An 11,966-nucleotide genomic window follows, 5' to 3' on the forward strand; every position below is an offset into this window, starting at 1 on the left:
TGCGATGGAAATCCTTCCTCCAGGTTCCGGAGCACCCCACTATTGCTGGAAATTCCTAACAAGATATCCTTTAGCCGTCCTGACTTGTCATACTCCCACACAGTGAAGCAGCACACGGGGGTAATGCACTCCCCTCGCCGCCATCTTCCAAATCCCCCCTAGCTTCTTGCTGAGATGATATTTTTCAAATTTTTACTGAAGTTTTCAAGCATACACAACGAAGAGACTGTATTGTGATGAACTCTCTTATATCCATCCTTAAGTAAAATAATTTTCAATATTTTTGCAATATATCATTTGCTCTGATAATCATTTGTATGCTTTTCTTCTTTCTTTAAAAACCACTTAGTCTGTCATTTTTGTAAAGGAAATTCATGACAACCTAAAACTCATGTAGTAGAAAAAACTGAAATTTATTATTAAAATATCATTATTGCACAGCAACATCAATAGTTCTTGCATATTTTCTAATTTCCAGAGCACAAATAAATTTCCTCAGGAATCTCAAAAACTGTCTCTTGCACACAAACAGGATACTATTGAGAATCCTGATATAAATCCACACATATTCAGCTGTTTTTTTTTTATTGATTTTTTTAAAAAATAAATGACAGTGAAATGCCATTGGGATTTTGATGAGAATTGCATTAAATCTGTATAGTGCTTTTGGTAGTATGGTCATTTTGATAATATTGATTCTGCCTACCCAAGAGCAAGGTAGATCTTTCCATCTTCTAAGGTCTTCTTTGATTTCTCTCTTTAGGGTTCTGTAGTTTTCGTTGTATAGATCTTTTACCTCTTTCGTTAAGTTGATTCCCAGGTATCTTAATTTTTTTGAAGTTATTGTAAATGGGGTCGTTTTCTTCATTTTCCCTTCTGAGGATTTGTCACTGATATACAGAAATGCCTTTGATTGATGGGTGTTGATTTTATATCCTGCTACTTTGCTGAATTCATTTACTTGTTCTAGAAGTTTTATGGTGGAGTTAATTGGGTCTTCAAGGTATACAATCATATCATCAGCAAATAGTGCTAATTTAAGTTCTTCTTTTCCTATACATATCTCTTTAATTTCTTTTATCTGTCTAATTGCTCTAGCCAGCATTTCAAGAACTATGTTGAATAGAAGTGGTGAAAGAGGGCAACCCTGTCTGTTCCAGTCTTTAAAGGGAATGCCTTTAATTCTTCTTCATTTAGGATGATGCTGGCCTGAGGCTTAGCGTAGATAGCCTTTATGATGTTGAGATATGTTCCTGTTATCCCTAGTTTTTCTAGTGTTTTGAACATGAAAGGGTGCTGTATTTTGTCAAATGCTTTTTCTGCATCTATTGAGATGATCATATGATTCTTATCTTTGAGTCTATTGAAGTGATGAAATACATTTAATGATTTTTGTATGTAGAACCAACCTTGCATCCCTGGGATGAATCCCACTTGATCATGTGCACAAACTTTTTGATATGTTATTGTTTTCAATCTGCCAGAATTTTACTGAGAATTTTTGCATCTATTTTTATAAGAGATATTAGTCTGAAGTTTTCTTTCTTTGATGTATCTTTGCCTGGTTTTGGGATCAGGGTAATATTGGCCTCATAGAATGAATTTGGAAGTACTGCCTCTTTCTGTGTTTCCTGAAATAAATTGTGGAGAAAGCAATCATGAAAGTTATCTGGAAAAATAAGTGACCCAGAATAGCTAAAGCAATCCTTAGCAGGAAGAGTGAAGCAGGTGTCATCACTATACCAGACTTTAAACTATATTACAGAACCATAGTAACAAAAACAGCATGGTATTCATACCAAACCAGACTGGTAGACCAATGGTGCAGAATAGAGGACACAGAGACTACCCCACAAAACTATAATTATCTTATATTAGACAAAGTTGCCAAGAACATGCATTGGAGAAAAGGTAGCCTCTTCAACAAATGGTACTGGGAAAACTGGAAATCCATATGCAACAAAATGAAATTAAACCCCTATCTCTCCCGATGCACAAAATTCAACTCAAAGTGGATCAAGGACCTAGGAATTAAACCAGAGACTCTGTATCAAATAGAAGAAAAAGTAGGCCCTAATATTCATCATGTGGAATTAGGCTCTAACTTTCTAAATAGGCTCCCTATAGTGCAAGAATTAAAACAAAGAATCAATAAATGGGATGAAATCAAGCTAGAAAGTTTCTTCCCAGCAAAAGAAACAATCTGTGAGGTGAACAGAGAGCCTACACCCTGGGAGCAAATTTTTACCCATCACACATGAGATAGATCATTAACCTCTAGAGTATATAAAGAACTCAAAAAGCTAAGCACCAAAAATCCAAATAACCCAATCAACAATGGGCCAAGGACCTGAACAGACACTTCTCAATCAACAAATACATGAAAAATTTTCATCATCTCTAGCAATTAGAGAAATGTAAATCAAAACTACTCTAAGATATCATCTGACTCCAGTCAGAATGGCAGCTATTATGAAGACAAACAACAATAAGTGTTGGCAAGGATGTGGGAAAAAAGGTACATTCCTACATTGCTGGTGGGACTGAAAGTTAATATAGCCAATATGGAAAGCAGTATGGAGATTCCTTGGAAAACCGGGAATGGAACCACTATTTGACCCAGCTATCCCTCTCTTCGGTTTATACTCCAAAGACATAAAAACAATACACTACAGGGACACAGCCACATCAATGTCTATAGCAGCACAATTCACAATAGCTAAACTGTGGAGCCAAACTAGATGTCCTTCAGTGGATGAATGGATTAAAAAATGTGGCATATATACACAAAGGAATATTACTCAGTAATAAAAGAGAATAAAGTCATGGCATTTGCAGGTAAATGGATGGCATTGGAGAAGATAATGCTAAGTGAAGTTAGCCAATCCCCAAAAAACAAATGTTGAATGTTTTCTCTGATAAAAGGAAGCTGACTCAGTGGGGTAGGGAGGGGGAGCATGGGAGGAATTGATGAATTCTAGATAGGGCAGAGGAGTGGGAGGGAAAAGGAGGGGCAGGGGATTAGTAAAGATGGTGGAATATGATGGACATCATCATCCAAAATACATGTATGAAGACACAAATTGGTGTCAAAATACTTTATATAAAACCAGAGATATGAAAAACCGTGATTTATACATGTAACAAGAATTGTAATGCATTCTGCTGTCATTTATTTTAAAAACTCAATAATTAAAGAAAAAAATGACAGCGGAATGCATTACAATTCTTATCACACATATACAGCATGATTTTTCATATCTCTGGTTGTATATAAAGTATGTTGACTCCAATTCAGTGCTAGACCCCTGAAGAGGAAGAAAGGGTTTCTTCAACAGATTCTGCTGAGAGAGGAATGATCTTGGACCCTTAGGCAACACCATGTATACAAATTAACTTAAAGTGTATCACAGTACATTAACAGGAAAACTATAACCATGAAAGTCCTAGAAGAAAGCACTGGATTTGGCGATGGTTTCTCAGACATGACACCAAAAGCAAAAGTAAGAGCAACAATAAATATGGATACTTTGCAGTTTGCAAAAATGAAAAACTTTTGAGAATCAAACATCATACCCTAGAGAGTAGAATGGAGACCCACAGAAGAGCAGAAAATACAAATCGTGTGTATTGATAATGTTCTAGTCTCTAAAACAAATAAAGAATCAAATAGTTTAATTAAGAAAAGACCAAAGACCTTGAGTAGACATTTCTCCAAATAGATTATAGAACTGTATAACAATATAAGGAAAGTTTCTCAGGAACAGAAAAATGCAAGAAGAAACTATGTTGCCACTTAAAAATCCTATTATGATGACAACACTATAAAAACCAAAATATCAAAATAGAATCGAAACCAAGTTAAAGTAAATGTTGAGGATTTGGAGAAATTAGAACCCTCCTGCATTGGTAGAGCCACTGTGGAAGCAGTTTGTGGTACCCTAGTTGGTGAGACACAGAAATACCATATGACCCAGAAAGTTTGCTCCCAATATTATGCCCCCAGATTCAAAGCAGGTACCAAAATACATACTGGCATGGATGTGCATGGAAGCATCATTCACAGCGGTGAAAAGAAAAACAACCCACAAATATCTCGGTGGATGAACAGATTAAAAAACATGATGCATTCAAACAAGAGAACCACATTCACCTGCATTCACCTGCAAACAGAAAAGAAATATGGATACAAGCTACAAAATATACAAACCTTGCAAACACCTGAAGTGAGGGGTCAAACACCAAAGGCCACAAATGTATCATCCATCTCATTTATACAATACCCAGAATAGGCTAGTCCAGAGAGACAGCAGAGACTGAGGGGGCAGGGAATGGGGAGTCACTGCTTCAAAGAGTTTTTTTTGGTTGATGAGAATCTAGAACTGGGGAGTGGTGGTTCACAGCATCATGACTGTCCAGAAAGCCACAGAATTCTTCACTTTAAAATCCCTAAGACAGGGCTGGAGATGTGGCTCAAGTGGTAGCGTGCTTGCCTAGCATGCGTGAGGCACTGGGTTCTATTCTCAGCACCACATAAATGTAAAATAAAGATATTGTGTCCACCTAAAACAAAAAAATAAATACTTAAAATAAAATAAAATCATGAAAACAGTGAATGTTTTGCCAAGGGTATTTTACCCCACTGTGTTGTGAGGACCTGCAGGGTATGTTGGCCCATTCTCCTGTAGACTTTGCTAGATATTTTGGTGGTGGGGCAGGTGGCGAGGCAAGGGTGGTTGTGAAGAGGTTGTTGCCACTGGGTAATTTAGATGATGATTTGGACATTTGACCCTTGAAGGGACTGTAGCTATGCACAGCATCTTGTCTGTTAGCACGTCCTATACAAAGAGCATCATGAAATTAAATTGTTAGCATCAGTGCTTCTCAAGATTTGAAATGAAGGAACAGTAGGAAAAAATGCAAGAAATATGGATGCTTAATTTTATGAAAGGTAAGAGGAATTCTAGAAATTGGAATATAGCAGACATAAAAAATAAAAAGCAAGACCCCTTAGGAGGGGCTTGGGTGGCAAGGCAGCAGCAATTTTTGTGAGAGTGTCTAGTGTTGCAGTGTTTGCCCTGGTACCTGTGGGTGGGCAGAGAACACTGAGCCAGCACTGTGAGATGGACAGCTGGCTTGGAGTGGCACCATTTTAGACCCAAGCAGAGGGTTTGCGTGACCAAGGTCTAGTGAGGAATAAACATGACCAGAGTCCATGGTGAAATTCAGGACATGTGAATACCTTGTCACATGTCCTGAATGACTAGCAGACACCAGGACTAAGTCCAGCATCAGCTGTGTGTTTTCCTTGTTACTCTGTTTCGGAACATGGTGTCGAGTCTCTTCTGCACACATGTGACAACTCACAGTGGTTGTCCTGAAATGTTCCCAGATTTCCACAGACATTAGAAGTCCTGAGTCACAGGGGACCCTTTAGTTCCCAGCAAGTGGGACACCTGGTCATTGTTACAGGAGTCACTGAAGCTGGCCATCATCATCAAGAAGCTCAGTAACTAGAAGCCTTCAGGGAATCATCACTCTTCCACCTTTTGCTCTAAGTGGTGACAAGTTCCTTCCAAGCAGACACCAGCCCCGGAAATAGAGTCATCTTGTCCTGGAGATATTGCCAGAAGGTAGAGAAACGGACCCCAGGTGGCCCAACAGTGTGGGTTTCACCACTTCTTCCCTCATCAGGAAGGGGGCTGGTCATCACACTAACGGTGTCCCTGAGGCAGAGTGCATCTGTCACCTCAGTGGGCCTGCAGCCAAGTCTCCTGTACTCCCAGCTCTGTGGAGGTCTCCAGCCTGCAAAAGCAGGGCAGAGGGGAGTTGTCTCCCAGGCCAGACTTTCCTTGCTAGACTTCCATTAAGGTAGCAGGAACCTGAGAAGATCAACGTGGGAAAGGTCAGATGTGGACACCCGAGTCCCGATGGTTGGCTCCGTTGCCTCTGGGCCTGTGGTGAGGAAGCACATTATGTGGGGAGCATGTGGTGGTACAGAGCTGTTCACCTGGTGGCCACTGGGCCATGAAAGAAAGGCAGGGAAGGCTGGGGCCCAACTGTCCTGTCAAGGGCATATCCTCCAAGACATAAAGACCTCCCAGTAGGCCCCACTCTTGCAGTTTCCCCCACCTCAAGTGGTGCCACACTAGGGACCAGTCCTCAAACACATGGGCCTTTGGGGGCATTCCAGCTCTAGCCTAGAGCACCTTCTGTATGCAGTCTGTTTAGGGAGAGACCAGCTCTTCCACATCCCTCTGTGGAGCCTGCTTTACCTCTTACTCATAATAAATTTGGCCGTCTCGAGTCCTCGACCCACGCAAACTAGGTTTAAGTGGGTGGCTGCAACATTAAGCTGAGAAGGCAACAGCAAAAACCACACAACACAGAGATGATTTTCACATCAGGGGTGGGGAGGGTTTTTGACCTTAAGGGTCAGCTTCATGCTGGAAAAAGTGCTGGAAAGAGAGCCTGAGCCACTCCCTTATTTTATAGTGGGGACATCAGAGGCAGGAATAAGGTTTCCAGGATGGAGTCTTTCTTGCAAGGTCTTGTGGTCAGCAGACTGATTGCCATCTTGGCAAGTCATACCCATCTCAGGTGCTGTTCAGGGTCTTAGGCAGAGCTAGAGGAGGAGGCTCACCTGCATCATGTGATCATTCCCTGACAGGGAGTTCCCAGTGCCAGACCTATCCCCTCATTTGGCTACTATGCACAATATTCCACACACACACATCCCATGGATGGCTCGTGACAGCCGTCCAGTCTCTAAGATGGGTGAAGAAACATGCGGTAGGCCTTGAGGATCCTTCCAGGGAGCACCTCAATTGTTTTCTTTCCTGTGACACTTTGGTAACAGGTAGCCCAGGTGGAGTCTCCACTTGCCTTAGTGCTTACCTGTCTGCAGCTCTCTGAATCCTGGCATCAGAGGCTTATGTGCAGATTGCTGGTGTTTCTGCTCATGAGCTTCTCTCATCTTCAGTGTATGCTGAGAGCATGACACAGACTTCCAAGTAGCACATTACATTAAAGAAAAGCATGCATAAACTTGAACTAAGGAGTGCAATATCAAATAGTGAGGGAGTGGTAGCAAATCAAAACAGATGATAATACTGGTGAAATGAGAAAAAAAGTAGCATTAAGGAATCTGAAGTTAGTCTTTTTTAAGGTATTTGAGATGGAGGGATTTCTTGCTGGGCCTTCTATCTCTGGATTACGCAGGTATTGGGAGGCATAGTGGATACTCAAACCTCAGCTGTGTTACCTGTGTGTCTCTGGGCACAGAGGCAGCAACAGCATCAAACCTTTCAGCTGTATATTTAGTTCTTCCCTGCCCATGTGCTGCGCCGGTGGTGGTAATGGGGTTCCCCTCGGTGGAATGGGCTGGCCGAGTACTATATGCTAAGAAAAATAGAGTGATGAAAAAAAACAACAGAATACAGGAAATATTTTTTAAAATTGGGGCAGGATGGGCTAGCCGATCACATGGATTGAGCTTCCACACTAAAAAGAAGAAAATGGAGCCTGCGCATGCTTTCTTTATATGGGAGGACATCAAAGGCCTTCCATAGAATGTTCTTTACCCAATGCAGCTGAGTCCAGTACAACTAACTGTGCTTGTGTTCTTTCTCTGTGCAGGGCATGGTGTGGGTCCTGTGGGAGGAGGGTGAGAACATGAAGAATGTCTGTCCTGTGTGACAGGAGTGCTCAGTGGAGTGTGGGACACAAGCACACTGATCCCTGAGAGAGAACCATGGGTCGTGGGCCCATGGCAGAGGTCTGAATCTCTGGCTATACATGAAATCATTCAGAAAGCCAGAGGCATTCAGCATAATGGTGAGGCCAGCACTGAGTAGGTGTTGACCTACTGCTCTGGAGGTGTCAAGGGAAAGTGAGCTACCATAGATGGTAGCCACATAGGATCAAATCTCTGTAATGGGGATGGGAATGGGAATCGAAAAGACAGTAGAATGAATCAGAAGTAACTTTCCTATGTTCATATATGAATACATGACCAGTGTGCTCCACATCATGTACAACCACAAGAATGAAGTATTAGTCCATGTATGTATGATTGTCAAAATATGTTCTACTGTCACCTATAATTAAAAAAAACAAATAAGAAAAAAGCTATTCTAATTCTAACCGAAACCCTAAACCTAACCCTATATATTGGCAAATATATACGTGTGTGTTGTGTGTGTGTGTGTGTATGTGTGTATATTCATTTACACAAATATATGTATCCAAACTCAAAGGGTATACCTAATGTTAATTGTATACTTACACCTGAGCATACCATAAAACAAATTCCTGACATGGTCCACGGTGCTCTCAATTCTACTGTACCATTTTAGAGGCCTCAGAAGGTATAAGGGACGTGACTCAAAACAGAGTAGCAAGGAAGAGCATGAGAAGAAGATTATCACGAAATAAGGAAAAGAGGAGGGAGGGAAAGGGAGGGAGAGGGGAAATGCACGGAAGACGGAAGGAGACCCTCATGGGTTCACAAAATACATATAGGTTGTTGTGAGGGGGAAGGGAAGGGAAAAAAAAAGAGAGAGAGAGATAAGTGTCACAGTAGTATGGGTTGACAATAGGGCTGGGAGGGGAGGGGAGGGGAGGGGGGAGAGGGAGGGCAGCAGAATACAACTGACACTATGATTGCTGTATGTATCACATGGATGTATAACCAATGTGATCCTGCAATCTGTACATGTGGAAAAATGACAATTCATACCCTATTTGAATCAAATGTATGATATGTCAAGATCATTGTATTGTCTTGAACAGCTAATAAAAAATAAATAAAATTAAAAAAAGAGAATATAACACAAGCTTATCATATTATCTTGTGAAAGAATATTCTGTTGTGTTATCTTCAGTTATTAAAACTTTTGGTTAATATGCATCCTAACAAAAAAAAAGTTTGGAAGGTTTGGAAATGGATCATGAATCCTTGGTTAATCAGAACTGAAAATGTAGAAAGGTTGATGTAGGGCAGTGTTGTTTGTGAATAAAGCTCGTGCCACTGAGAAGGACTGAGGACCTTCAGTGTTTCCTTTGAAGCTGGGTAGCCAATATCTTTCTGAGAAAAGAGCCTTTGGCAATCTGAAGATACAACCAAATTTTGCTTCTGGAAAAAATACCCCAATTCAGCCTCTATTCATATTTACTTTCCTTTCATCTTTTTGAGTTGTAAAGTCCAAAGTCATTGCTCTATATTGTGTTTCTATTCTCACATGGCTGTATGAGGTGTGATTTTCCCCTGACATTATGATAAGCTATTCTTCTCTGGAAAGGATACCCATCGGGTATGTAGACACTGGTCACTCATTAATCATTGCTTATCTGAGTGAATCATTGACAGTGTATAATCATTTTTATGAATTGATGAATGCAGGATTACTGTTGTATATAAAATGCTTGTACTTCCGCCTACTGTATCCCTTGAGCTTTGTGTCCAAGCAGCTGGATTGCAGGGGCTCAGCTATCCCATGGCTCCTGGTCTTTTGCCTGCTGCCCTTCCTCTGTGTGTGTGTGTACTGCTGGCATGTGGCTCTGCCCAGGCAGGCAAGCTGCTGGTGGTGCCCATGGATGGCAGCCACTGGTTTACCATGCGGTCAGTTGTGGAGAAACTCGTCCACAGAGGGCATGAAGTGGTTGCTGTCATGCCAGAGGTGAGTTGGCAACTGGGACAGTCACTGAATTTTACAGTAAAGACTTATTCAACTTCTTACACTTTGGAGGACTTGGAACATGAGTTTAAAGTTTTTGCTGAGACTCAAATGAAAAAATCAGATGAAAGTTTATTGTCTGCATTATTGGATTCATACAATGGGTTTTTTGAACTACATTTTACCCATTGTAGGAGTTTGTTTAATGACAAGAAGTTAGTAGAATACTTACAGGAGAGCTCTTTTGATGCAGTGTTTATGGATCCTTTTGACATGTGTGGTCTAATTATTGCCAAGTACTTTTCACTCCCATCTGTGGTCTTCACCAGGGGAGTGTTCTGCCATTACCTTGAAGAAGGTGCTCAGTGCCCCAGTCCTCTGTCCTACATTCCCAGATTTTTAATGAGGTTCTCAGATGTCATGACTTTTAAGCAGAGAGTAGAGAACCTTATAAACCACTTGGGGGAGCGTTTATTTTGCCCATATTTCTTGAAAACCACCTTGGAAACCGCCTCTGAAATTTTCCAAGCCCCTGTCACACCATATGATCTCTTCAGCCAAGTATCCATTTGGTTGCTGCGAACTGACTTTGTTTTGGACTATCCCAGACCTGTGATGCCCAACATGATCTTCATTGGTGGAATCAACTGTCACCAGGGGAAGTCACTGGCCAAGGTACGTGTGTCTCCCTTAGCACACGGAGGGAACCCTGGCTTTGGGTGTTAAGAAAGATTCCATCCTGAGTTGTGATTCTTTATTAATATCCACTGTATTTGGAATTTTTTTCTGGGTTAACAATTGTTTTGTTTCTATTCATTAACTGTGGGTTAGCAAGTTTTATAAAGCTGTCCTCATTGATATTTATGTGCATATCAGTGATGGGATTTGTGTCATTTCTAAGCTCAATTTCTAAATCTGCCATAGAAAAACCCCAAGAAACACTTGCGAGATATTCCTTTTTGCCAGTTGTATAGGAAAGTGTTCTGAGCAGTTTTGTATGCATACTTTTCTTTTTTTGAAATTATTTTATATGTATTCATGTATGTAAAGCAAACCTTACATATATTTTATTAAGTAATATCTAATAATGGAGCTGCGGTTGTGGCTCAGCAGTAGAGTGCTCTCCTAGCATGTGCAAGATGCTGTGTTCTATCCTAAGTAGAGTGCTCGCCTAGCGAGGTGCTGTGTTCAATCCTAAGCATAATATAAAAATGGATAAATAAAAATAAAGGCTTTAAAATATAAATAAGTAATATCTAATAATAAAGTGTACATGAGTTCTTTACTTTGTATTTCACTTGGCAATGTATTGTAGTCATGCTCACAATCTAATACTTATAATGTGTTCATTTTTTAATTGCATTGAAAGCTTTAAACAGTTTTTCTTTTGAATCAACCAATAGTGATAGATATTTAAACTTTTTCCACATCTTTGAACAAGACTGTAAACCACATTGTAAATGTGTAAAACACATTCCTTTATTTTTTCTTCCACATCATGTTTTATTTTTTCAACTCTTCTAGAATATTTTCTGCCAGTTCGTGTTTCCCTATTCTTGCTGTTTTCCTTACATCCTAGGAACATCCTAGGAGTAGAGCTGCTGGTTAGATGCTATCTCATGTTATGTTTAAATAACTTTCGAGTCCTAAGGAACTCCCCTCTTTGATCAGCAGTGTATGAGAGCTGTTGCTTTTACATGCCCTCTCCAGCTCCAGATGTTGCAACTTTTAAGTTTTGTCAAATTTTTGGGCAAAACATGGAGTGTAACTGCTTTAGTTTTTGCTTCCTCTTTCCACAGATATGTTAAGCATTTGCATTTCTTCATAATTTCATGCTCACATTTGTTGGTCATTTTTAATGTGTCTTTTTACAACTAGTTTTTTAAATCTTCTATGTGAATATTAATCCCGCTTTAAAATATGTGCTATGAATAAATGTTCAGGAGCTGTTCTTCATTTTTTACCATGGAGGATTTTCAATTTGGGGGAGTTAAATTGTAAAGGTTTTCTTTAAGAGATCTGGATCCCAACTCGTTTATGTCTTTCCTGATGTGAAATGTACAACCATTTTTCCATATCATGTTTTATTTTTTCAACTCTTCCAGTATTGCTATATTTTTCTTTTTGCCTTTAAATATACAGTGCAAATATCAAATTTTATTAGTTTTCTCAACTGATAGCCTGATGTCCCAACTCCTTTTGATCCTATTCAATTCTTCATCCATTGCACTGAACTGCATATATATATGTTTATATATATATATATATATATATATATATATATATATA

The 11,966-nt window shown here is 39.9% G+C and overlaps 3 protein-coding genes across 3 annotated transcripts in view; all 3 read left to right on the forward strand.

Moving 5' to 3' along the window:
* The window catches only part of LOC107138816 (UDP-glucuronosyltransferase 1A8-like), a 19,552-nt gene extending 12,315 nt beyond the window's left edge, over positions 1–7,237 (forward strand). Inside the window, exon 2 of the mRNA XM_015481601.2 lies at positions 7,169–7,237. Coding sequence (XP_015337087.2) covers positions 7,169–7,237 — 69 coding nt within the window. The remainder of the gene's footprint in view (positions 1–7,168) is intronic.
* LOC107138814 (UDP-glucuronosyltransferase 1-2) overlaps positions 1–11,966 on the forward strand; it is a 107,436-nt gene that overhangs the window by 32,137 nt on the left and 63,333 nt on the right. The window lies entirely within an intron of this gene.
* Positions 9,539–11,906, forward strand: LOC107138818 (UDP-glucuronosyltransferase 1A8-like). The gene is given in 2 exon segments (XM_015481603.2): positions 9,539–9,565; positions 9,567–11,906. Coding segments are annotated over 2 exon segments (849 nt in total). The 5' UTR covers positions 9,539–9,553; the 3' UTR covers positions 10,404–11,906.

Source organism: Marmota marmota, unplaced genomic scaffold (assembly GCF_001458135.2).
Source record: "Marmota marmota marmota unplaced genomic scaffold, marMar, whole genome shotgun sequence".
Classification (NCBI taxonomy): Eukaryota; Metazoa; Chordata; class Mammalia; order Rodentia; family Sciuridae; genus Marmota; species Marmota marmota.